Source organism: Anguilla rostrata, chromosome 1, assembly GCF_018555375.3.
Source record: "Anguilla rostrata isolate EN2019 chromosome 1, ASM1855537v3, whole genome shotgun sequence".
Classification (NCBI taxonomy): domain Eukaryota; kingdom Metazoa; phylum Chordata; class Actinopteri; order Anguilliformes; family Anguillidae; genus Anguilla; species Anguilla rostrata.
The window spans coordinates 14,377,666-14,404,814 of record NC_057933.1 but is presented as its reverse complement, the minus strand read 5'-3'; the positions used below and the strand labels follow the sequence as shown (position 1 = coordinate 14,404,814).

General features: G+C 46.0%; 1 protein-coding gene across 3 annotated transcripts; it reads right to left on the bottom strand.

The window, feature by feature from the left end:
* Nucleotides 1–5,680: 5,680 nt before the first annotated feature.
* lrrc9 (leucine rich repeat containing 9) lies at nucleotides 5,681–26,955 on the bottom strand. Of its 3 annotated transcripts, none has more exons than XM_064323705.1 (33): nucleotides 26,792–26,955; nucleotides 26,238–26,334; nucleotides 25,917–26,135; nucleotides 25,401–25,541; nucleotides 25,129–25,192; nucleotides 24,564–24,634; nucleotides 23,583–23,765; nucleotides 23,135–23,290; nucleotides 22,317–22,522; nucleotides 21,380–21,511; nucleotides 21,066–21,245; nucleotides 19,201–19,315; nucleotides 18,956–19,088; nucleotides 18,428–18,550; nucleotides 18,200–18,324; nucleotides 17,719–17,916; nucleotides 17,141–17,260; nucleotides 16,490–16,681; nucleotides 15,595–15,720; nucleotides 15,185–15,325; nucleotides 14,836–15,013; nucleotides 14,091–14,311; nucleotides 13,660–13,782; nucleotides 13,187–13,314; nucleotides 12,717–12,825; nucleotides 12,329–12,474; nucleotides 11,191–11,327; nucleotides 10,434–10,651; nucleotides 9,629–9,697; nucleotides 8,880–9,005; nucleotides 7,073–7,244; nucleotides 6,358–6,538; nucleotides 5,681–5,976 (listed from the first exon to the last, which is right to left on the bottom strand). In XM_064323705.1, exons 2-33 carry the CDS (start codon nucleotides 26,292–26,294, stop codon nucleotides 5,943–5,945), a joined length of 4,524 nt encoding a protein of 1,507 aa, XP_064179775.1. In that variant the 5' UTR covers nucleotides 26,295–26,334; nucleotides 26,792–26,955; the 3' UTR covers nucleotides 5,681–5,942. The 3 variants fall into 3 exon arrangements, with proteins under 3 accessions (XP_064179775.1, XP_064179766.1, XP_064179756.1); XM_064323696.1 differs by having other exon boundaries at nucleotides 13,187–13,317; nucleotides 26,238–26,346; nucleotides 26,792–26,954; XM_064323686.1 differs by having other exon boundaries at nucleotides 13,187–13,317; nucleotides 26,792–26,954.
* Nucleotides 26,956–27,149: the final 194 nt, after the last annotated feature.

The following is a 27,149-nucleotide window of genomic DNA, read 5'->3' as shown; positions in this document are numbered from 1 at the left end:
AGACACTATAAAAATGCCCAGCAAACAAATCAAGTCATATTATATCTTGTAATCCTTCCAAAAATCAAATCTACTCCTGAGCAGTTTGTGTTCACGTCATCTGTGCAAATCCCCTTTATGAATTAAGAAAAAAGGTTTTTCAAATTCCCTGGGAAATGAACAGTTGTCAGGCCCCTATGGCAGCCTGCTGCAGAGATATCCGGGATGAATACACTGTTGTGCTCTTGTCTGTGAGCCAGTAAGCAGGGACAGCAGGATTAAGTCAATGTAGGTTCTTCTAATCTTCCTTCTTTTTCATTTCCAAAAGCACTTTTAGAAATGATGTCTGGAAAAGCGCACGATCGTAGTGTTGTGCAGTTTAGCGTCTGTTTGCCTGTTCAGGACAATGACTTCTCAGCGTGAGCCTATGGGCTTTCTCAGTATCTCACCATGTGTCTGTCTCTCTCTGAATGTACAAGGTATCAGTGCGCCTCGCCACCTGTTCTGTGTTCCTGTATAATGCACTCATGCACACAGGCAGCCAGAGTAAAAATATATGTTCATCAAGGGATCATCTTCCTCCTATCACTTGTATAATCCCTTCACCATCCTCTTGTAACTGCAGTAATGTCATCCTTGCAAGTTTGATGCATACACCACTGAGGTATAGAAGCATCCAGAAGGATGCTGTTAATTTTAAATGCATTAAAAAGAGTTTCGTTAAAAAAGAAAATACTAAATTTGCATCACAAAATCAACATTCAACAGCCTTACTTTAAGATGCATACAGTACAGGCAACAATTGATGTTGGCTTCAATTTCCCAAGCACGTTATTATATAATTTTAAATGGGACCCATTTGTGGGTGGAATTTTCATCTTTGCATTCTCTGTGAACAGGGCATTTTCCATTCAGTTGTCTTTGCTGCAGAAAGTAGGCCTGAATTGTAATGGAAATGTACAAATTCTATTTTGCCGCTGTTTTATATTGTTGCTGGTTTCATTTAGTCGTCCTGCTGACAATGTTTACCATTGCCCTCACAACAAACCAACATCTCTGCCCTGGCAGCTGTGATGTCTGACTCCATCTCCTTGGAATACAAATGCTGAGAGGAAAAAAAAAAACTCATTTGATTTGTGTCTTTTCAACAGTCCCCAGGTTAAGTGGCCTCTTACCAAGCAAAACGTCGGTACAGAATCAGTCTTGGGTTTGCATGTACAAGAGTACTTTTCCCCCTCTTGGCCTCCCTCTATTTCCTGGGAGACAGATAGGAGGAGAATTACAGTGAAAATGACAAATTCCAACAATACCACAATGACAGGTTTTTAGAAGAAGCCATTATTATCATTTCTATGTCTTTATGTTCCCTGAATTGAGTTTGTGCTGGAAGGTTGTAATACTTCTTTAGAAAATAAATGCATAAGAAGTTTTTTTTTAATTGTTCACATTTGAAAAACTGCACATTGTCCCCAAGGTAAAGGATCATTCTGCCTCAGGAAGAGCATTGAGCACAAACAGAATCATTATAGCAGTGAATTGCAGCATTTTTCACACACCTGATATAGTCCTACGAAAGGCAGACAGTTACTTGGAACATCATTTGAGACCCGGGCTTTGCACTGTGTTATCTTCACTCAGTTTCATTATACATATATAATACATGTAAACAAATCAAATTAACTGGCTGTTGAGCAGGTAGTTAATTAAATTTGTTTTACATACATTCTATATGCAAATTTGTGTTATACAAATTAGTTGTTTTCATGCTTCATCAGTAGAAAGGCACAGATTGAAGATACTAAACTACAGCATTGCTCGATCACAGTAGGCATCTACACTGGGACTGACATTGGATTGGCCACATGCATTTTGGTTCTTGGGGGCATGTTCTGAGTTTCCTCTTACTGCCATTCATATTTGGTATTTCATAACATTTTTTTGTCTGTTAAACACTTTGATGGTCCTCCTGTCATTCATTCATCTTCATTTTGTTCAGCAGCTAACTTCGTTTTAATTTCCATTCAACCAGCAGCACCCCCCCCCCTCCCCTCACGGTCCCACAGTCCCAGTCCCACAGTCCCAATCCCCCCTCCACATTTTGCAACCTGAGTAGATGGCAAAGAATACATGGTCCACTCAGCAATTATTTACAGTGCTTTGGGCTAATGGCAATCTCAGTCTACTGACAGGGCAGAATGTGTCATCAGTAGGCCAGCAGTAATGGCCTGAGAGAGAGAGAAAGAGAGCAAGAGAGGGAGAGAAAGAGAGAAAGAGAGGGTGAGAGAGAGAGAATCATCTTCAAAGGAGAATCGTCTCCAACAGACATACAACAAGGACAAACACAGCTACTGATAAAGCTAGACCAGCTGACAACCTCCCCCTCCTCTCATCCCCCTCTCTCCCTCTCTCTCCCTCCCAGGCCAGGCTCCATGTCAGGCTGAAGAAAACATAACCTGTCACATTCCATCCCATTAAAGCAGCTCAGAAGCATGTGCTCCGCTCACAGGGAGAGAGAGCGGGGCCAGCCCAGTGTGTTCGTGTGTGCTCACATGGACGCATGAATTATTCATGCTCTTTATGCAAATGAAACTTAAACCGGGGCCAAGAGATGGCCAGCAATACACAGTCAAATCTATTAACGCGTTCGTTTCGGATGCATGTATACACACGCTGCATAAATACGTCCGTTCACATTTTCTGTCCCCCAGATTGTCCATCAAGCCGCATCGCCTGCCATACACTATTAATATGCATTAGAGTGCTCTCATCAAGCCCCAATCTCAGCATCCCTCTTTTTAGTGGGGCTCATCAGTGGCTATTTGCAGTAATGCAATGAAATGAATGTGCACTCAGTCATTAGGCTTGGTTAGTGCAGGGATTTAGCACAAATTAAGTGAAGTATATGCATAAAAGGCTCTTTCACAAAAGCCCGTGGTGAAACAGATGCTTTCCCAGGTTTAAACACTATCATCATTGGTGTGCGTAGGAACTGTATTTATATCCTTGACCTTGAGACACCTGCCCAAGGAGAAAGCTGGGCTGAGGGGGGGTAAGACGTGGCAGACGGGCGGACATGTTGTGTGGATCTGCCGATTCTTGCTCTGTGTGTGTGGGCTTCTGTGGAGAAACAGGGGCCGTGCGTCCCCCAGGTCCTCCCAGATCACAGCTGCGAGGATCAGCGTCGCTCCGATGCCACGGTCCCTCTGCACTGTGACCTCTTTATTCTCCTGCAGCTCACTGCTCGCTGTCCAAATCAAACGCAGGCTTCCCGCACCTTCTTTAACATCTAATCCATGGTGCTTTTCGATGGCTTTCAAGGTCAAGTTCCCTCAAATTCACTCAACACAACTTTTTGTGCAAAATGCATTAGGGTTAAGAATTTGGATGTTGGAAACACTAAAAAAACAAACAATAACTGAGCCTTGATGTTACAGGTTGATCTTCAGTTCATGTCAAGCGAGCTGATGTGTGAATTTCAGAGATGACTACCCCCCCATAAAAAAAGCAACTTCTCAAGTAGCCTATGACAGTCAGTGAGCTTGAAGGAGCAGAAACTTCTCCTTGAACTGATTATTTTTCTTGACCGGTTTTCAATCAAGTAAAGTATTAATTGCATTATACACAATGCCATCAGATATAGCCAGTTCTCCGTAATTAGGCTATTAGGTGAGTAATCTTATTTGCATTGAAATAGCACATTTTATACACATTATTTAAGAAAAACTGTGGATACACGTTACATGTACTCTTTATTCTCTGCACTCACACTTGGAGAATGTTCATAGAATATGAAAGTGCAGGTTAGATAGGCTAGCCTTTATTACAGGCTGTGCTGAGAGCTAACATGGTATTTAACAGAGTGGTGTATCTTTTTTATGTGTACTTAGTTATTAAACAGATTTTTCTAAATTGAATTTAGATTTATTGCTTAATCTCCCTAACATGATGTGAAGAAACAAGCTGTATGGTCATTTTCCAAATGATAATTCAGATCCTTGGCACACTTGCTAATTAAGGAAAATTAGCCTAATGAAAATGGGTTAAATAATACTGTTATTGACAGTGTTTAAGAGGAAAGTAAGACCGATGTCAAATAGTAACACTGTGACAAGCCTAGTTACTAGCTTGAATACTGCTGCATTTGTGTGGCCATATCAACTAATGTTGTGCTGACTTACCTCCAAAGATCAATGTGTAACACAAATTAAGTTAATTCTTGGCTCAGAGATGACCTTGTTCAAGCAGCTGGTTTATAATGAGACTTTTCACATTCATTTAGATTGGTGGAAAAAAAATACATAATATATAACGTTATCTCATTATGAGTGGTTGTGCAGTGTATGAATAAACAAGTAAAAACCTCACTGTGAACTAAACAATGGCCCAAAGAAATAAGACATACTGGTTGCTATGTTTTCATACAGGACCGAGCATGCATTTGAGACCTTGGGTGCTCTCACAGAACAAGCTATGCAATTGAACCACAAGACATATTCAGCTGTGGATTCAAGCACTTTCAAGGACCGTAACCATTTTCAAAAAATATCAAGGTCTCATATTCTTTTCTCAAATTAAAACTTTGAGGATTCTGGGACTATGAGAGCCCTGCAAACAGTAGTATTGTGCCCAAAAATGCTTGCGGCCAAGATGGTGGCTTGTAGGGTTCGCTGTGCTAGCTCTGAACAAGACCTAGATTATTATTCTGCAATGGTTGGATTTGTGGTTCTTTGAGTAATTCAAAGAATGGAGAAAGGTTTCAAAAAGGATGCTGACAACAGACTAGAGCCTGTGGTGGATGTGACGCTTCTGGAGGGTCGAGTGAGTGATAGTACACTGCAGACACCTAGTGGTCAGAGTCCACAATTGCAGACAAAGGTGACCACTGCCCTGCACTTATAGGGTTTTGAGCAAACAAGACAATGCATTTGCTATTTGGTAGGCAACTGCTGCATTATGTGTTGACTGATTAATAAACATTTTTATGACATCACTACAGGCACACTTCATGTTGAAGACAAAAAGAGAAACTGAAGTCTGATAATGTCAGGAACCCACATTATTAGGATATATGTGTATGGGTTCAGGTTTGAGTCCAGAGGGCAAGACAGCACATCTGTTTCTCTCAATTCCATCCTCAATACCCGCTCAGCTGGACAAGGCCATAGCAAAAAAATTATTGGATTGACTGCAAGTTACACTTAATTGCCCATACGCAGGGATAATCTATGGGCCTTTTAGAGTAACTATGTACTGTATCTTAGTTGCTGACAAATCGCTGCATTACATTTGGAATTCATTCAAGATTACAGCTGACTGTAGGTCGCCATTTTAGTGATAAGAGATTATCATCCGTAGAGAGGTGTGCTAAAGCAGGATTATCCACTTGTCATGCATCCATTTGACCCAATGAGACAACCTGCTTGCATGCCCAGCATCTGTGGCATTTTTAATGGGGAGTTCATTTCAACCGCAATATTAATTTCTCATATTGAGAACCGAGTGAGTGAATCACAGAGCCTATGAAGTCTCAGCTCATATTAACAACATCCAGAGAGAGATGGTCACTTATATAGTCAGATATGTTATGCAAGTCAGAGATTTTTCAATAGAGGGACTCCGGTGCAACTATAATTTATGATTCCACTAGTGTAACCTATTAGCCTTGAGCTAAAGGATCAATCAAGAAAGACTGTAAAAAATGGAATTTTCACTTAAAATTTTCTTTATAGCACTTCCACTTCCACATAGGTTTCATGTATCAAATAAACATTAATAAATAAGTAAAATTCAAAAAGTGTAACAATGAACATGACTGGCCTATGACTCCTCATGCTCCTTTATGTAACAGCCCATAGTGGGGCCCCACGGCCTGAAAGAGACAGAGCGGGGACTCAGCTCCAGGCATCCAACTCCAGCCTCTCCCATCGGACTTGCGCTTTGGTACTAGCCCTGTGGTTACCGCGCTACATCAATGGCGGTTTGGAAGCACTCTGGCACCTGTAATGACAAAAGAAGTGAAAAGAGCGCCCCCTGCTGTTACACCTCCACACACTACATGTGTGCAGTGCGAGAAACACTGACACGGTCTGCTTCAAATATGTGCCTTGCTCATGACTTAACGAAAACCAAATGCAACTGTATTGTTAATCAAGAATTAAGAAGCCAGGGTAGACAGTGTGCGTGACTGTTACGTTTCACTCCCACAGTATTCCTTGTATATATTATATTTAACATGTGAAATTAAAGAAAAAACATACATTTTATTTCTACTCAGATAACAGTCATAGTCTCCGTTCACCTTGCCCTAAAACTGAGGAATAGCTGTGAAACACCCAGAACACGACCGTGTTGTTTACGGTCCACTGTAGCGTGGCCCACCTGCCGTCCTGCTCTTGCTGGTGGGGGTACGGGATGACGACCCTGTGGCCGTTGGGAAGGAGGCATGTGGTGGGGAGGGCCACCGCCCCTCGGAGCTGTCGGAAGGCCATTTCTGGCGGGCCACTGCGGCACTGCGGGGGGATGAACCCGCCATTTTGCTTCTGCCTCCCGTTTGCTTTGTCTTTGAGGGAGAAAATGAACTTTGGGTTACAGTTGTGAGTTTGAGCTAGCAGGGTACGCAACGGTGATGTTTACACTGTGCGTTTTTATCAGTGCTTTCTGGGTCTAAGATGATGAAACAGCATAAATATAACCTGAAATGTAAACATGAGTTTTCCCCAAAAAATATATATGACATCACACAGAATATTTAATCTCATTTTCACTCGAGAGGATTTTGACACATTGAGGAGATTTCAGGAGAGGTATGATCAGAAGAATGCCATTCCCTTTCTAAGCAATAAACAACCCACCTGCACAGGACTGCATGTTTTACACAGAGGGCACAGGTAGAGTACAGGAGCCTCATCCTCTAGGGAGGCCACCATTTCCCAGCGAGGTCGGCAATGCTGTGCTGGCTACACCCGCCCTCTCTGGGAAACGCTAGCTTCACCATGGGACTCCAAACTCAACTCAAACTCAAACCGCAATTTTTCACTGAGGGCAGAATAACTGCCAGTTTAGTACAGTTTAGAGGAGGGGACGCGGGACTGACGTCTGGGTGGGTCGCTCAGCGGCGCCTCCTCCAGGCCGAAGGGCAGCTGTCCGTCCTGCCCCAGCAGGTGAGGGAGCGCGATGGTGGTGCTGCGCAGCGGGACGCCTCGTGGCATGAAGGGCAGCAGGCAGGGCACGTTGGCCTCCGGGGCGGCGCTAGTGGGCAGAGAGCACTGCGCCACAGACGCAGGGGAGAGAGCGTCAGCGTCAGCGCCGCAAAGACTCACATTACACCAAATCCTCTAAACCCGCGCGGATTTCAGTTCTAAACACATCTGCTTTCACTGAAGAGGCACATAAGAAGCCGCATGCGTATTTTTATGTCTGGTCCAAGGACAAAAATAGGCTGCATTTTCTTCATAATTTGCCAAGCGTAGAAATTTATTTATTTATTTTGCGACAATGGAGTCAATAGACTTCCTGGCAATAACGGGAGCGGAAGAAAGACCTTGACATTTTGAATTTATGAAGCCGGCAGCCAGTCGCACAAAGGAAAACACCCTTCTGTGATGCAGTAACTGAAGCTCCCGCTGACCTCTGCCACGGCGGATTTCAAACTGGAGAGCGACGCGACTTTGAAGGGAGGTCAGGGAGACTGCACATTCCTGCTGAAGGAAACGGTCGACCGGCCTCACGAGGAGGCCGACCGCCAGCGCCACGCGTCGCCGCGGCGGCACAAAGCAGCCGCGCCGAACCCGCGGCGCCGCTAATCAGCCTGCCGGATCGCATCGCCGCGAAACAGCTCTCAGACCTCTGCCTCACGCGCGCGCGTGCGGGCTAGAGCCCACGGCCCGCCGGAGCTCTCCGCCGCTGCGCCAGAACCAATCATGGATTAACGGCGACACTTTAACGCTGACATGATGACAGAAGCGGAGCCGGGGGGCGTGCTGGGCGAGAGAGCGAGGGCGAGGGCGAGGGTGTAGCAGAGCGGGCCTTAATGAGCAGATCTGCCTTACCCTCCGCGGGCCCATATCCACTTACCGAGCGCAGGGCCCGGCTGACCCCGGCTAATAGGGCCAAAGCCACGGGTGCATTATCGGCAGGGCGGATTTCATATCGTCACGGCGATGAATTACTGTTCTTAATTCACTGCAGGAGCAGCATTAAGGCTGGCCCATCTCCTGTTAGCAGGAGCTCAATTTATAGAGGCGGGGCTTTTTTGGTGGTTGTCATTTATTAATGTGGAATTATACTGTATGTCCTTATTAAGGTTTTCTAAATAAGACTTTTTTGAGGACAGTCTTGTCAGGAAGAATGATTTCCAAGAAAATACAGAAATAATATTTGCTGGTAATATCAGTGTGCATTTATACAGTACGTGTTTATATTACACTTGTGTATGATAGAAAAATGATAAACAGAACTCTGGTTGGAGACAGCATGGCACACACAATCACTCCTACTGGAATGACAATTCATAACAACTGAGTACAATATATACACAGCAAAGATGCAAGGTTTCAGTGCTCCTGATGTTGAAGCGAACAAAAATATTTCAGTAGAATTACACTCAATCTGGCATGCTTAATAATCTCTCAACACCCTTATTCAATGCAGTTACAACTATATTATACAACCAATGACATATAACTTAAAATCATAAGAGTGTAAAATATTAATTTACTTATGGATCATAGGTGATGTGAATGCTCAGTCCTATAAACAGGTTAACAGGTTAATGCTTTTGCTACAAAGATCACTTTCACCATATTTCTGATACGTTCAGTAGTGAATAAGCAGTGGCCAGCTTTCTCACAGTTAGTAAATGCACTTGGTAGAGTGTAAGCGCTGCTGCGGTCATGTCACACCTGAGTCTCAGCGTAGGCCAGCTCTGCGCGGGTCCTCTCCTCCAGCGTCACGGCCGTGCCATCCAGCACCTGCAGCCGGGAGAGCCGCAGCACCACAGAGGACCGGTGCTGGGAGCGGCGGGCCACCTAGGGGACAGCGGCCGTCAGTACGCCCCCCGAGGCACATATTTTGAAAATATATAGCCTTTTTAAAAAATATAACCTTTTTGGCTGGACCGCAACAGAGGGGCCAGCACTACAAACGCGAATGTCTGCCCTACAAGCTGAGTGAGCAACTGAGTGAGTGAGTGATGAAGTTACACCATTGGTCGGCCGGATCACGTGTGTTAGGTCCAGCCATATAATAGGTTTTAACCTGGTCTCGTTAACTTATGATGTGGGTTCTGTGGATGTCTTTGCTGGGTGGGGTCCCTGGCTCAGAAAAGATTGAAAGCCCCTGCTTTAGTGCGTGAGCTTCATCACAGAGTGGAAGCTGAGGGGGACCTCAGGTGTATGAGATGACAGTACAGGGAGTTCCCGTTCAACAAACTGCCATACACTGCAGCAGCTTCACTCTTTAAGGGCTCCCATGTCCTACAATGTTACAGTAGGTCTCCACTGACCACAGTTCTGTACAGCAGCGGTGCTGTTCCGAACCTTCTTTTGCTGTTCAGAACTTAAGATGCTAGAGAGGGATCACAAAAGCAGGCCTGAACACTTAAGCCTGCAGGGTGGAATCCAGGCTTGGTGTAGCTGAAGAGAATACTCACAGGGTTCCCCACCACAGACAGCTCGGTGAGAGAGGGGAGGGCCTCCAGCTTGTCAATCTCAGAGAGATCCTACGGAAAGACAGACAGACGCAAAGACGGAGTCAATCCCCTTCCATGCTGCAAAACGGAAATTTCACTCTTATCAGGCACAGAATCTGCTGTAATCTTCGTGTACATCCATTAAAACCCCCAGAATTCCCTGTGGTTAGTGAAATGGGTGGCATAGATTTGTGCGCGACCTCTGGATAATCTGACAGGAGGTGCACACAAAGGCCGCTCCCGTTCTCTCTCCTGTCATGGCTGTCGCTCCTCACTCGTTCTCTAACGAGCGACGTGCCCCGAAGATTACTGGCTTTTGCCTTTCAATTAAAAGCAAAGAAAAATAACAGCGGTCTGATTGTGTTTCCTTTGGTTTTCACACCATCTCCTCACCTTGTACTCTGACCTTCAATCAATGTTGAAATTAGATTCATAGAATGATAGAACATTAAACCAAGGTAACTACACATACTGTAGGCATATTAATTCACTGCATTGTGTTGAGTCCAACACAATAAAAACTAAGACGCCTGCAGGTGAAAATGTGTTTTCAGTAGCCGAAACACCTACTAGATCAGGGCTGCCCAACCCTGTTCCTGGAGCTCTATCGTCCTGTAGGTTTTCATTTCAACCCTAATTTGGCGCACCTGAGTCTACTAATTAGCAGCTCAATAAGATCTGTAGCTGTTGAAGCTTGATCTCCAGAAACAGCCCTGTACTGGGCGGGAGCGCAGTCACAGGTCCACAGCGGTGTGCGCAGCCGTACCTGCAGCTTGTTCACGCCCAGGAAGAGCCTGCGCAGCTGGCCGAGCGGGTGCAGGTTGCTGAGCTCCCGCAGGCGGTTCTCGGTCAGGTGGAGCTCCAGCAGGACGCCCTGGCCGCTGAACGAGGTCTCCCCCAGGGCCTTGATGCGGTTGCGGTCCAGGGCCAGCTCTCGCAGCTGCAGCAGCCCCTCCAGCCCCTCCACCTGGGTGATCTCATTGGCTGTGAGGAGAGGACCGGGGGCCAATCAGCTCCGGGGCTGACAGACAGCTGTCCGTCACTCTGCAAACCCTGTTCTCTCCTGCAGTAGCTTCTGCTGGGCCCACCGACAGTAAATATTCAGGGGCTGGTTTCCTGTTTATCCCTGTTTATCGCTCACGTAATACGCTTCCAGGGTTTCAAGGGAACAATGCTGTCATTTTATATTTTGTATTTCCGAATTTTTATCGTTTTACATTTTATTTTAGTATTAGCTATTTATTAGTGTGACTGTTCAGTTCCAAAACGTTTGAGCCTCTGCAGTTGAATCAAATTTACAGAGAAGCTAGAATGTGGACCAAGTGACTATAGTCAGCCCGACCTGTGGCTTATTGCTTCCCTGCTCTGGAGCACAATACACACAACAGCATACGGAGAGGAAATGATTAATATATAATTCCTACATACGGCCTGCCAGTGTGACTCATTCATTCGGCTCTTTGTTCGCCTTCTTTCTGTGCCAGTTCTTCAATACCGGTATTTATACGCGTAAGCGCCGTTACCTTGGAGGAAGAGCGCCTTGAGATTGGTCAGCCTGCTGAGCTGCAGATTGGCCAGGTTGGAGATGCCATTGTGGCTCAAATGCAGCACCTCCAGGTTTGTCATTAGTGGCTCCAGGCTGTCTCCAGGGCCCGCATCCCTAAGGAGGAGGACAACGAGCGACCGGCGCATTAACGGCTGGCCTCTTCACCTGCCCATTCAGCTACACTCGCAGGTGCACCCAAGCAATCAAGGGCTGACTCACAAAAGAGGCAACCTCGGGGACCTCGGCCTGTTCTGCGTGAGTCAACAGCGGCACACGCACACACGGACTCACTCTGCCCCTCGCTGGAGGACAGCAAGAACGACTCTCACGACCGACACATCGCACGCGTGACCCAGTATCTAAATGTTTCGACCCGTCCATTCAATGTTTAGACAATGTTTCAACCTTGATTTTTTTTTTCTCACATTCAAAACAACTGACTACATGCGACGCAAATTTCATTATTCGGCTGCAAAATGAAACCATTACAGGTATTATCCATTGTAATGTGAAGCCTGCTTCAATGTCTATAGAAGTGATTAGCTATTCAGTTGAGGGAAAAAAAACTGAATTTTATGTCTTTAAAGCCAATAATGATAGACGTTTTTGGCTTCAGTATGAAAATATTGGCAATAAATGTTGTGAAGGCCGCTGTACTGCAGTAATGATCTATTCAGTTAAGAGTACAGAACCGTACTGCTGCATTTGCTGCGATTGTTGAAACATCCTCTGGCAGTTCACAATGGCCGCGCACGCATATAGACCCACTGAGGTGCGCACAGCCAGGCGCCTGCTCCCTGTCACTCTGCAGTCCACCAGCTGAGCCGCACAGACAGCGGACTCAGGCCAGACGCAGGCCTCGGATTAACTAGAGGAGTCCCTGGCGGCTGAATCCACTTTATGAACTTCAGAGGCTGACCTCATCCTGCTTCTCAAGGCAGAAGACGGTGATGAATACCTCCCTGGCCTTTGAAGTGCTGTAACTAATTACACAGCGCAGACTTAATCACCACATCCAGCCTAGAGGGATGGAACCCTACAGAAGATAAAAATACAGATAAAACGTGACGTGTTCTGCTTCGCTTTTTGCTTTCGCTTCTTCGTTTGATCGGTACCTGCTGCCCTTGGACATGGCCTGCTGCCCGTAGCCGCTAGAGATGACCTTATGGTACAGAATCTGCCTGTTGGTCAGGTGGGCCTGGGCCTGGGCCTTCTGTCTGGGCAGGATGGACTCAATGTGGTTGTAATTCAAATGCAGCGCCTGCACAAAAAAGCACGGAGAATGTCTGTTCATTAATTGTGTCACTGTCCAAATACTTATGCACTGCACTGAATAAAAGAGATTCTGAAGGCACCAAACCATTACCGGTGAACGCAATCTATATGATTCATGGTGGGATGTGATCCAGAGAGGAACCGAGGGAACAGACAGGGGGGACTGGATTTAGGGGACTTTAACCTCTGGAGTGTGGCCAGGGCTGTGAAAGGTGACCCAGTACACACCTTGATTTTGGGTAAGTAGACGAGGCCGCTGAAGGAGGTGAGATTGTTTCGCTCCAGGTTGACATGCTGTAGATTGCTGAACAGATCTCCAGGGGTCAGGTCCACGGTCCTGCAGGGATACATGATGCAGCAGACATCTAATTTCAGCTGCGTTCATAACATGTATTCCCCCTTATTTCCTTTAGGTTAGCAGGTGAGCTGTGCAGCCATTGCGCTAGAGGACTGGACTTCGGGAGTTTCATAGGCACACTGCAGGGGCACCAATCAACTGCTAGACAACCGAAACCCCGCCTCCCCAGGCTGCACTGGGGTTAATTACATGTGTGGATACCACCACCAGCATTTTATTATCTCCCATTTCCTACAGCATCCAATACTTTCATCTTCTGCTCCAGTTCAACTATTTTTCTATCCTTGACGGAACTGGATGTTCTTTATGTCATGAAAAGACGGAGTGGTCTATTAAGCACCTGATAGAGGAGGACTGCACGTCCAGCTGGGAGATGTCTGAGTAGTTGGAGTGACCCAGCTTCTCTGTCACCATGTCGAGAGTCAGCCGCCCTCCAAACACGTCCTTGGCGTTCTCGCACTCCGACGTCTCCTTTCAAAAAAGCACAGGGCACCTCAGTGTGCAGCTGTCTGTTAACCCTTTGAATAGCAGGTTTTTTGGAATTTTTTCTTTTTTTTCCAAATTTGAATTCAGTGTTCTAGAACTCAGCAACGATAGTTACATCAGCATTAGAATACTCAGTTAAGAACATTCTAATGACATATTTGTTATCCTACACTATAAAGGGTTAACAGCCAGACCATGTCCACCACTGGACAAAGGAGAGGAGCTGATCCAATTTCTCTCCTTCTATTTGATGATCAGCACCAGCAATCCTTTATGGCAGTTCATTTAATATTGATACATCTGTAATATGAGAGAAGAGACACTCACCACTGCCACCCCATCCAAAGCCTTGAGAGAGGGCAGGTGGAACACCACGTATATTCTGTAGTTTTCCTGTTTTTCCACCAGAGGATTCCCATATAGATCCAGGATGATGAGGTTTGTCAGGCTCTGAAGAAAAAATGTTGTTTTGACTTCCATATACCACGTCACAAATACATTTCTCCTAACAACTTCAGCAATCTGAAGTTTTCATTACAAATACCATATCCCACAAAAAGGGGCCACCTTCCTAAATCTTACACAGAATTTTCATATTTAACATTTGCAATTTTCTAGTCTTGAGTTTGTTTGGATTTGAACACAAGTTGCTCTCTGCTCCATATTGCTCACTGCACAGCTGTACAGGCAAACAGAAGGAAAGCAGTGGAGAATGGCACGTTGACCTGGCTCTGAGGGGAGACGGTGTGGGGTCTGACCTTCAGGTGATAGACGTCCCTGGTGGTGGAGATGCGGTTGTTGCCGATGTAGAACTCGAAGAGGGAGCGGGCGCGCTGGACGCCCTGCAGGGAGCTGATGCCGTTGTTCTCCAAAGACAGGAAGTGGAGGTTGGGAAGCCGGTCCAGGACTCCCCCGTCCAGACTGGTCAGCTGGTTCCCGTTCATGCTCAGGCGGGTGAGACGGTGCAGTTTGGACACACCTGGAAACAGAGAGGCCGGCTCTGCCAGTCACCCACTGTGACTTCATTCTGCTCCTTTCATAGAGAACTACATGTGCCTCAGCTCTAATGAACAAATCTAACAATTCATATACACGCCATTGGGCACGTATCACTTTGATACTGACCACGCTCTTAAGGCCAGTTCAGACCACAGATTCACGGCGAAACAAGCTGCAACTGGTGACTTCGCAAAAGAATCTCAAAACTCATGGTATGCACCATTCTAAAACTGAACCATTCCCATCAAAGCGACCAGATGAGACTTGTTTATGGTTACCATAGCAGCGATTCTCTCCATTTCCTTGTTTACAGTTCCTTCCTTGTTGGCTGCAATACCCATCTGGCAAATATGTAGGTCAATATAGCAAAAACAGACAGTAGTAGCGATAGTGAAATGCTTGTGGTAGCAGCAGTACTGCTAATAAAAGCAAGGCTTCGTAAACACGGGAGCCAAACATCAGTTCCTTTGATCTGAAGTGGCCTTCAGAGGCACTGTGTCTGACCGTCCATTCTGGAGATGTAGTTGTCATTGAGGGACAGCTCCTCCAGATGCTGGCAGCTGTCCAGCCCCTCTGCCTTGGTGATGTCATTGTTATTGAACGACGCCCAGCGCAGGTTGACCAGTTTGTCCAGGTTGGTGAGCCGAGAGAGCCTCTGACCATCCAGGTTGAGGGCAGTGATCTAATCCAAAGAAACACAGTCATTTCTCAAACCAAACTCAGTGTACAGACCAGTAGCAGAGCCTATGCTTAATTGGTCACTAAATTATTAGCCTGTTATAATGATGTAAATGGCTGAACACTGCAAGGGCAGTTTTCCACACAGACAAACCAGGCGGGGAATGAGGCTCACCTTGGAGGTCCAGCCCGGTTCCAGTAGGCCGCTAAGGTCCCAGGGGTTTGGGCTGAGCTGGGTCAAGAGCTGGGCCGCAGAGAGGAGGCTGAGGCTGCGGGGCCGGTCCGGGTCGGTCCGGGAGTGGGCCAACAGGGCAGCCTGGGGGGCGGTTAGCAGATGACCTCATAAGCATTTCATTACATCTTCCTTCACAAGACAGCTGAACAAACTCCTCAACCTGTCTGAAGGAAACACGATCATACGTTTGAGTAGCTATGGGGTGTGCTGGGTCTTATCTGGTAATATAATCTTCGGTTAAACCTCAAGGCCTCTCCTTGATTATTGCTCATATTTTTCCTGATGCAGTAATGCTGTCCTTACGCACAGTGCTCACGCTCAGCCCAGCAGCAGGGAGGCTGCTCTCTGACCTGGTTAATTCTGGAGTCAGCAGCAATCTGCACTGCAGCAGCAGCCTCCTCCTCAGTCACCAGCTGGTCGTCCAGGTGCGTCAGCGTCTTCAGGCGGCCCAGCACCGTGGTCCGCACCGTCCCAGGCTGAAAGGCATCAACAAGGGAGAGCTTGTGCGTGTGCCCTTGTGTGTGCCTGTATCTGTTTTTCTGTGTGTGTGTGTGTGTGTGTGTGCGCGTGTATGTATGTGTGTGTGTGTTGTGTTTGCTCTGTGGTAGAATTTATTCTGCCTTGTTGAAGTACAGAAAGAGAAAGTGAAGCACCATCTTGTCCGAGGTGTCACAAATTAAGTGTTGTGAAATGCGGCCCATTGTAAGATGATCTGTAGGTGTGGCCTCTTACTTTGTGCCTATGAATATATTTTTAAGTGAACTGTGCCAGGGATTGTGGGGGAAACTGAGGGGCTGTAGTGTGATGATGTATTTTGGCGTGACCTCTGACCTTGTGTCAGGGATTGTGGGGGATACTGAGGCACCGTAGTTTGGGGACATAGTTGGGTGTGACCTCTGACCTTGTGCCAGGGATTGTGGGGGATACTGAGGCACCGTAGTTTGGGGACATAGTTGGGTGTGACCTCTGACCTTGTGCCAGGGATTGTGGGGGATACTGAGGCACCGTAGTTTGGGACATATTTGGGTTGACCTCGACCTGTGTCAGGGATTGTGGGGATACTGAGACACCGTAGTTTGGGGACATAGTTGGGTGTGACCTCTGACCTTGTGCCAGGGATTGTGGGGATACTGAGGCACCGTAGTTTGGGGACATAGTTGGGTGTGACCTCTGACCTTGTGCCAGGGATTGTGGGGGATACTGAGGCACCGTAGTTTGGGGACATAGTTGGGTGTGACCTCTGACCTTGTGCCAGGGATTGTGCCGGATGTGGAGGCGCAGCAGGGCGGGCGCATGCTTTCGCAGCACGCTGGTCTCCTCCCTGGTCCGGCTGAGCTGGTTCCAGCGCAGGTCCAGCTGCTTGAGCCGGCCCAGCCCCCGGAGGCCCTCCAGAGTCACCAGGCGATTGTGGCTCGCATCCACAAACTCCAGGTTGGGCTGCACACCACACACCCAGGAATACCAGACTTCACTGACAGTCAACTGGCAATACTTCATAAAGTGAAACATCTCAAATCTTCTGCAAGGGAGAATATATGATTTCTACATTTCAAATAAATAAATAAATAAATAAATAAATAAAATTTAATCTGTTGGTATGTACATCTTGGCATTTCCTTATCGAGATAGAGAAGAAGCAGAAGCAGCTCTGTCAGCACAATGTGTGTGAACAGCAGCTGTTTAACGTAAAACAATTCAGAACTGCCTGAGGCCAGATTTTATACACAATCTGTGTGTCTGCAGATGTGCTGCAGTAGGCGAAGCAGCCTAGTTCCAGTTTTCACCATAAACGGGCTGGAAGGAGACACCTGAGAGTGCGTGTCTGTAAAGATGGGGGAGGGGCGATGGGGAGAAGCGCGCAGATGCAGATGGAGGACGGAGGTCACCGCTCCTCACCATATGCGAGATGTCGTCCAGATGTGTGAGCTCGTTGAAGCTGACGGTCAGCCGCCGCAGGGCTGTGAGGCGCGAGATCTCCTTCAGCCTGCTCAGGCTGTTGCCATGGAGATTAAGGACCTGAGACCAAGAGGAACGAAGGCCCACGTCCGTGACTAACATGCTATGAGAGAACCAGCTCACGCAAATTAAAGCACAGTGGCATTCCACTGGCTAATTGTAAAACACATGCCTAGGGTGACTTAGTTATTATAGTTCTTACTATTTACACCATCTACACACATGGAAAAAAACCTGTTTCTATATTTTTCTGCTTCCAACAATGAAGGTCAAAAGAACTGCAGTGTTCCTCCAAGATATGAATCTACAGGTACGCACTGGAGACCAAAGATCTACGGACCACAACTTCATACTGCAGTTGCAAACACCCAAACACCCATTCACTCTAAAGACCTGGTAACACAGATACACCGTCTCGGATTTGGGCTGAATGGACATTCATTTTCAATAAAGCAGTAAACGTGCGCATGTGCCAACAGAGAGAGGCTTAAGTGGTGAGAGATTTAGGGAGATCTTACGGTGATCTGGCTCAGCACGTTGGCCCGGGCCACTGCCAGCAGGGCCTTCTCATCCAGGCTCGGCATCTTGGGCCTGGGCTGGAGGACGGGCTCCATGCCGAGGGCCTCCTCGTCCAGGCTGGCGTCCGGGGAGCACTGGGCGGATACCTCTGTGTTGCTGGAGGGCTTTTGCTCCAGGAACCCGCACTGGTTTCTGTCCTGCTCATGTTACAACAACAGGAGCACAAAAAAGTCACACCTACATCAAGCAAGATGACTTTCCTGAGGCACAAGAGACCATGGGCTTGATTCACCAAGACGTTCCACACACGCAAAACCTTTTAGCATACACAAAACCTGTAACATGACCAATGATTGGTCAAGGTATTTGTTTAGCACCAATCATTGGTTGTGTTATTAGTTTTGCACATGCTCAAAGGTTTTTTCCCTGGTAAAAATCCAAATGCACAGTCTCACTTTTTACCAGAGAGACGGGGCGCACCTGAGTGACGTAGTCAAAGTCGATGAGGTACTCTGGGAGGACCAGCTCGTGGTCGAAGACGTACCACTGGCACTGGCGAAGGCTGCACTCACAGCTGTTGTGGTGTTTAGCAGAGCAGAGCTTTTCTACATGCCAGGCAGTGGGCAAAGACAGAGGAGAGAGATGATTGTTTCACCGTAGTCCACAACTGGTGTCTGGGACACACTTTAAACCCCCCCTCCCCCACACCTGAGTCCTTTCTGGCGCTGCGGAAGACAGAGTGCACTTTGGAGTACTTTTCGGGGTCCACTTCCACCCCTTCCCGAGCTGACGTGCTGCGTCCCAGGAACACCTTGGCCACCAGGATCTGGCCTGGAGAACACAGGGACAGGTCTCTCCTAATCCACAGGCTCCCAAACCAGCCCATCTCAAGATACCCAAATGATTAACACACTATAGCTAAGGACCCCCATGTAAAAGGATCAACTTGGGATGTGTAATATACATGTATATATTGATGTAATATAGAGATTTATTTTCAAAAAGGTTCATGTACAATTTCCATTTTTAATACATTACAGTGAGATTAATCACAAATCTAATGCATGACAATGTTATGCAATAATTACAAGGGTGTGCAATCCAGACCTATTTTATCCGAAAGTGTAATACATAATTCATTAAATATGTAAATATAAGCCAAGTGTTTTGGAAGCCATGGCACCCTCTAAGGGTGTTGATTATTTAAAGAGGAGCGGTGTGGGGTGGAGCACAGACCGTGTCTGAAAGGGAGGGAGTCACCACAGCGCCTCCCCCTGGCCCGCGCCTGTTTGAGCGCGTACTCCATCCTGAGCTTCTCACACACGCTCAGGCTGTTGGACAGCGGTACGGCCCTCTCTCTCCCCAGAGCCTGCAGACACACACACACACACACAGGGTCCAGACGCTGCGCCCAAATGCCCCCAGTGCGACACGCCCTCACATTCCCCCCCGCCCCCCCCTCCTCCCCCCGGCAGCGGCACCTTGTACCCGTCCGCCGTTCTGAAGCCTTCCTCGGGGATGTGCAGGAACTCGTTCCCATCGGCACGCTCCGGGTCGTACACGTAGAACAGGTACTCCAGCCAGCGCTTGTAGTTTCTGCGCGGGAAAGAGGAGGGAAGGGGAAGGTCGGAGGAGCGCTCGAGCGCAGAGGCGTCCTTCACAGCGTCTGCTGAAACCACCACACGGGTCCTGACACAGAATTTAAAAAATGCGGCTTGTTTTCTCCAGAACTGAAAACATTTTGTTCTCAGGCCATTCATTGGCTTGGAAACTGTTTGAGATCCACAGGGAACGGATTGCTGACATGATGGCCGCGTGCTGAGAGATTTTCATAATGGACAGAGAGCAGCTGGACAATTTGATAAATGCTGGAATATTATATAATTCTGATGCTGCTAGAGCTGGCAGGACCCATTGATCACTACTTGACTGACATGTGATCTGACCCCTTGATTTTACCGGAGGCCTTTCTGCCTGTGTGTACGGAACAGTTACTGACAGTATAATGTTGTACATAATCATTTCTGTGCTTTGATGACATTTCAAGAAGTGAACTCCAAAATCCCTTATTTTACAGCTAATTTTATTCTAATGGCTTGTCACCTCTAGGATTACCATAAGATGATATTGATAGTATTACATACATAAATGCATTCATTTATGATTAAACTGAGACTGAGTCACTCATTGTCTGTGTATCACATTCAAAATATAAAATGCATTTATTCAGATTTACAAGAAGCTTTTCCCACGTCGAAATCAAGGAAGTAAACCAGCGTCGAATTAAACATCTGAGAAGAACTCTGACTCAGAGAAAGATGAAGTGTTAATGCTTGTAGCTCTCTGATGATATAGCAGGCTATGAAAGAATAATGTTAGGCCTGAAGCTTTTTACACATTCTATAATTCATGACTGACTACAGTTCCTGCAGCAAGCCACTCGGTCAGAAAAAATATAGATAATATTTCCATTAGTTTGTTTGACACACAGAGATTGCAAGATGGTTCACTTAACCTTCCACTCAAATTATTCACATACTGTCTCTCCGTGCCTGTTGGTTTTTTAATGGAACCGGTCCCTCTAATGCTTATTTTCACCTCCTGTGCTCAGCCTCATTGGACTTGCTAATTTCAAACATAAAATGATGAATGCTATGCTGTCTTTATGCATTTCACTTGTTTGATTCAAAATGTATAAACAGTACCCCTAGACCTAGAACATCTTAACCTAAAAATTTGACCAAGGGCAACTGATAAATCAATCCAAATCATTTCCAGTACAATTTTTTGAATCTATTCAGAGGTCTATTACAAGCCTCCTATAATGATATAATAATGTTAGCCAATTATGCCCAAGCTGCTGTAGTTATGTAAGCCTGAAGTAGGAATATGGATAAGCAGTTCTCCCTAATGAGGGCTCCAATTCTGAAATATATTCCAGAACTCCATGTGCTGTGAAGCCTCAGTTCAGGGGCAGCAGGGGAGGGGCCAACGGCTCATTTTGTAGCTGCAGAATGGTGACACTGGGGTCTGCACAGCTTCTCAGAAAGAGACAGCATTAGCTCACGGTGCGCAGCTGTCATTAAAAACAGTGTACACAGAGCTCTGGCACACTCTAACCACCTAACCACCACTGTGAAGGTCTCCAGTATCTACGTCTAACATAAATGATTTTGCCAGTGTGGTTTGAGCAGGGATTTGTAACTGTCAAAACAAGAGAGAACTAGCTTTCCTGTGAAAAGGACCAGGCCTTCTAGCACAGGGCACTAACTCCAGCTCTAATCCTGGCCCCAGGGGAAGGGACGCTAAGCGGTGTTAGCGGTGTTAGCGGCGCTCGAGCCCTCACTGCGAGAAAATGGTGGACTCATCGCTGGCCAGCAGGACGTGCAGCTTGTCCTCGAAGCGCAGCCGCAGCGCGCGGTTGTGGATGCGGATGATGCCGTTGATCTTGATCCCGGTGATGCCGTGGCCGCTGAAGTCCCAGACGCAGAAGCGCGACAGGAGGAGGTCGTAGCAGGAGCTGAACCTGCAGGGGGCCGAGGGCGAACGGCGAGAGAGTCAGGAACCGTTCCCCGCACAGTGAGGTCAGACTGGCTAAGTTACGCTGAGCTCTATCGACTGAGCGGCGGTTGTGGGTGTCGTGACGGTCAGGATGGGTACCAGGGGTCAGAGGGGCTGCCCTCCTCGAAGCGGATGTTCCCCACCGTCTCCAGCTCCATTAACAGGAAGTGCACCATCTGCTCCTTCCTCTCTGTGGCCAGGGTTAGGCTCTGCTGGTGATGGGTCTCAATACTGCAAGACAGAAGCACTCACACAGCTCCACAACAGCCTCAGTTCAACCCAAAAGTACAGGGGAAACTAGTCCAAAGCAGGCATCAGCATCAAAACCTCATTTCACCAATTAACTATTAAAATACCGCCCTTTAAAATGTCCTGGTACAGTAGCTTTACAATTTAAAAAAACTTTTGGAACATAAACCAGTGACAAAGAAGGGAGTCGCTCTCATACTGTAGATGAATTGTGGTAGATGAAATAAGAACTCAGGGTCTGGCCTCGGTTATCTAGTCCCAGTCCTCATTATGTTTAGTTCTTTTATCTCTTCTCTAGTTTCTGCACAAACCAACCATCTGTTATTTCATGTCCACAAAAGGCTCTGACAGTAGGCTGGAAAGGAGCTCGCAGACAAAAACAGAAATGCTTTCAGTGTCCTTGCTGAGAAGGTGAAGCACAAATTCAAATAAAAGGCACTTTTGTTGACGGACCGTCTGCAAAGGCAATCCAGATCTCTGGACTGCTTTGACAGAATGTCTAAGAGCATTCTTCAGACTAGTGGCAGAAATATTAATGCTGCGCTATACAACGACACATTCATTGAGTTATTTCCAAAATGTTTTCTTTTCTTGTTTCTGTCTGTTATTTTAGAGATTGGTCGCCGTGCTTTGGATCCAAAAACAAAGCTAAGTATTCCAAAGGCTCAGGCATTCAACATCTCTGGGCCTAGCATGCATATGAATGTTTAATAAGACGGTGTGACTGTTGTCTCGGGGTCTGTCTCTACGCTGTCTCTGCAGCCCTGACTGATGGGCTCTCACTCACTCCTCCAGTCTCTGCATCCATACTCTCAGCCTCTCTTTCACCGCGCCCAGTTTGCAGTGGAGTTTGTACTCCAGCCTGGGGTCCCTGGTGATGTCATCGGGCGTGGCGTCGGACTCGCTGGCTTCCTCGGCCTGAGAGGAAGGGCCGGTCTCCCAGGTGTGCGCAGACTTCCTGTGCATCTGCACCTCTGCCAGCTCGCCTTCCAGCTGCTCGTTAAACAGAGTAAGCAGTGCGCTCAAAAGGAATTACTGGACAGTGCAAAGAATATTATTAATACATGTGATTTCAGCTGAATAAGTTCTTAGTTGAAGACACATATACTTAATAATATTGCATACAATCATAGTTGATCATTTTATTGAGTTAATCCAAAGAATCTTTTTTGCGTGGGTTAGGAGGCTGACACTCACAAAGCAGGCTCTTTTTCAGTTAAAGCTACACTCCAGAACACCTGAATCTGCTAGCATGATCACTGATTTCACTTTTTTTTATTTTAGATTTACACAACCCACATTAATATGAATATTTTTCCCCAGGGGAAAAGGTGCACATTTGGAATATTAGTTGTGAGAAGCACAACAGGAACAAGCCGGGAAGAAACCAGAAGTACAAAGTCCAGCGGTCAGAAAGTAAAAGTCTTGCCATGTGTTTCTTCCTCCCATCAACTCAGCCAGCAGATTACACTAATCAGTTCCGCCTCCTGCCTGAGAATTGTGCAAATCCAAGTGATCAGAACAAAATACTGGGGAGGACTTTTACTTTCTTTTCCACCCCTGGAAGGACCTGCAGTGACGGTGACGTGACTGTGCTACACCCACCTGTTTGAGGGCGTAGCTGAAAGCCCTGATTCGCTCCTCTGGCAGCTTCATGAGTTTCTTCTTGTGCTCCAGCAGTTTGGCCTGTGTCTTAGCCAGCTGTCTCTGCGCAGACTTCACCCGCATATTGTAATACATCATCTTCTTCATCACAGTGGACTGGAAAAGAGAAACCACATCACATGCCACTCAACTGGAATAAAGCAAGTCTCTACAGGGGACCAGACTGTGGACCGTGGATGCAGGATTACTAATACAGGCTAACCCATCAAGCAAAAGATAAATTCCAGAAATCTGAGTTAAAAAGTGGCTTCTGGGACTGGAAGAGCGGCCTCAGAGCTTTTTTGCCTCAGAGTGGAACTGCACACCCCTGGTGTTCCCATTAAAATAAGACTTTACGGGAACGCTAATCTCCGTCAGCCGAGCTGCCCGCACGGCGCTGAGCCCTCACCTCCGCCGTGTCCTTTATCTGCCTGTTGGAAACGTAGTAGGTGTCCAGCCTCTGCAGGCCGGGCATGTGGTAGAGCACGTGCGTGGCGTAGTTACACAGCAGACACACGGGGTTGGGGACGGACTGCGGGTCCTTCAGCCCCAGTGACGTCAGGCTGGGAAGACGTGCCAGGTGCGTGAGCTCCTGCAGCACACAGGTTATGCACTTTCAAAACAGATGCTCCATTTAAAAACTTGCACCTGCATTCCTTTGACTGCACATTTATTCTTGTCAGAGCACCCTGATGCTACAGTACTGGGCTGCTTTATACTTTAAAAAGAGAGGATTTCACATACTTATCATTTCACAATAAACACAGCATGCCTCTATTCATCTATTGTACTGTGCTTGGGGACATCGATTTATAAGATGCACAATATAGCCTACAGTGTGCTCCTAAACATACACAAAACCCCTCCTAAGTCTGTTATTTGTCTGCTGAGGAAAAGGCATGTGAATTTGACTGAAATGTATTATGCGTACTCCACAATGTGCAAATTGCTTTTGTATTGTTTGAAAAGAATTACAGTTTTTTTTCTTAAAGAAGATGACAGACGTGTTACATTGTGGTGATGACATTGATTGAAAAGCAGCGCCTTGCTGGAATTTAATGCCACCAAAATTAGCAGATGTTTTCAAAATGGCCTCAGATAATCACCCTCCCGCAAGGGCAGATTGATTGCTGTAATAAGATCCTTTAAAATAAAAAGCCTGGAAAACATCGGCATTCTTTGTATGACAACCAATCAAAAAAATATGTAACATGCTGTATGGCATTTGGTTTTCATATTGGTTTTCAGATCAAAGAAAAAAATTGATAATCAAAAGGAAATAACAGCTTCTGGGAAAACAAACCAAATGCACATATTTGTCGGGGAAACAGCTCGTTTAGGCCATTTCAGCCAAGCACAGATGGTCTGAAATTAGATCAATCATACATACCTTAAAGGAGCTGATTTTATTTCCTGATAAATTTAGATTTTCAAGCCCAGAGTTACAATCAAGACCGTGTCCTGAAAAAATAATTTGAAAAATGTGATTCTTCGGGTTACGTAAAAGAGACAACATGAACAATCAGCCCGTGGCTTCATTTAATGCAGCCAATACATCCATCAAAAAGATTTGCTTGCAGAAATATTGACAGCCACTCCTATTTATTCTGTACATCCTGCTGGTAATTAAATCGACATCATGGTACACAGACAGCATAAAATGAATTCATTTAATTGCAAACCGTTTATTTGCCTTTATTTATACAGGGAAGGTTGACTGAGTATGCAACCTCTTTTAAAGCAATGCCCTGTTAATGGTCCCCTGAATACCCTAACCTACATGTCTTCAGATTATGGGAGGGAACACACACGGACACAGGAAGAAAATGCAAACTCCACACAGAAAGGCCAAGGAACCAAGCACCATCTTGCTGTGAGGTGACAGTGCTATCCACTGCACAACTGTACGACCCTACAGTGCACAAATAAACTGTACCACAAAATTATGAACCTACCAATTCTTTCAATAGCGTTGTCAGCAAGGTTCAGTTCTCTCAGATTTAGGAGAGTATCCAGCCCCTATGCATGGCAAAGAAAAAAATATCACTGGAACATGTACTGCATTCATTTCTATAGTTGTGTATGAGAAGCAGAAAACTGTTCTCAAAGCACCTCTTTTGCATTAAGAACATTTATCACAAGGGTACTTCACATGTGATCAGATGTATGCACTATGGTTATTATATAAATGAAAATACTGATGAAAGTGGCTGGAACATAAGCTCACCTCAATGAGAGTAATGCAGTTGCTGTTGATCCATAAGACCTCCAGGCTGTCCAGCATTTCCAAGTTTTCAATCTTACTGATCTTATTGTCATAAATGTACAGCTTCTGTAACTGACGGCAAGTTTGGAGTCCAGAGACGTTCTGCAACAGCAACACATAGCTGGTTTAAAAATGGGCCTACTTCGGGAAATAGAGCTTTGCCACATTCTTACAATCAATGTACCTGTGAAAAGAACCACTCCTGCATACTGAACACAGTAACAGTGTCCAGATACAAATGGCTGAGGTGAGGTAGGAGAACACTTTCATTAAGGTCTGTCGTTATCAGTTGAGAAGTGGTTACCAGGTGCGATGAACAAAACACATCACAACTTAGACATTGAATATTACAATAATACTGTCCCTACTTGACATATTTAGATTAATCCTCTGACACAACAGCTGTGATCTGGGAGTATTATACATCAAACTCGCTCTGGTATGTGCTGCACAAATAAACCAGAAGGCCACACTCACCGTCAGCTGGCATTCCACTACCCAGAGCTCCTGAAGCAGAGGGCAAAATTCCAGGCCCTCTATGTGGCTCACACTCTGGCCCACCACTATCAGCTGGCTTAGCCTGGGGAACAGGGACAGTCCCACCATGCGCGGATACCCTGAGAAAAACATCTCCAGAGACCTGATGTTGCTTCCATCTTGGGACACCTTCTCATAGGATATGCCGTTGCTAATGCACTGTTCGGGAGTACAGTAATTCTATATTGAGCATCACACGCATATTTTGTCAGAAATCACTGGCCGGGTAAACATCACAACTCAAAAGTTTTGACGTCGTACCAATTCCTTGATGACTTCTTCATCACTGGTGGGTTTTTGCTTTTCACTCTGGGTCATGATTTCCTTTCAGGTGACATGTATTGATGACACGGAGTTCCTGTACATCAGACTCAACATTTTCAGAGGGAAAGGATGTGAAGTGCAACTAGTTATATTGTTAGGACATGTTTTGACAGGCTGAGGTGAAAGTTGGATACGCCTCCGTACCACCTTACCATTTTTAGTGTTCCACACCTAAGTTAGCTATAATATCCTTAAATTACTTTAATAAGCTTAATTGTCAACATAATTCACCTTGCTAATTATCTATGCAACAATAGTTATTTCATTTTAAAAAACAAGAACTTAATTATCAAAATTAGCATGAACTTGTCTAGCAAGTAAATAAAATAGCTAGGTGTAATTGGCAGACAAAGTTAGCAAACGTTAAGTTGCTATCCACCCAATTAGCTCTAGTTAAGCTAGCTTATATATGTCTTGCAATAAATGTATTACTTTGAAAGCTGTAAATAGTTTATTACTTGGTATAAGAACGCGTAATGTTATCTACTTACCGTTTAATAATGAAAGTCATTTAATTTTCATAAGTGATAGTAGCTAACATAGCTAGCTATCAGGCTAGCTTACAAGCTACAACATTTCTTATGCAGTGTTTATGTAGTTAACTACCCGTTTCTAGGGAAGTCTGCGTCCCGTTGCTCGGGAGCCATCTTGGTTTTTCTTCGGATTCGTCGATTTGTCTATACTGTAAACAGCCACAAGAGGACGCTACGGAACTTTCCTACAAGTGGTGTACGCATAAATATGCGGTTAACGGGCAACACCCCCAAGTATTATCTAGAGTCCATGAAGTACATATTTCATGTCAAATGTAGTGCTGCATCTCTTAATCTCAATAGTTCAACAATAATA

Coding starts and splice junctions, on each gene's coding strand:
- lrrc9 (XM_064323696.1), bottom strand. CDS start 26,294: ATGACCCAGAGTGAAAAGCAAAAACCCACCAGTGATGAAGAAGTCATC. Junction 12,826..13,186: donor GTGCAGTCCTCCTCTATCAG/GTGCTTAATAGA, acceptor GTATCCCTGCAG/GACCGTGGACCTGACCCCTG. Junction 12,475..12,716: donor TCTACTTACCCAAAATCAAG/GTGTGTACTGGG, acceptor TTTTTTGTGCAG/GCGCTGCATTTGAATTACAA.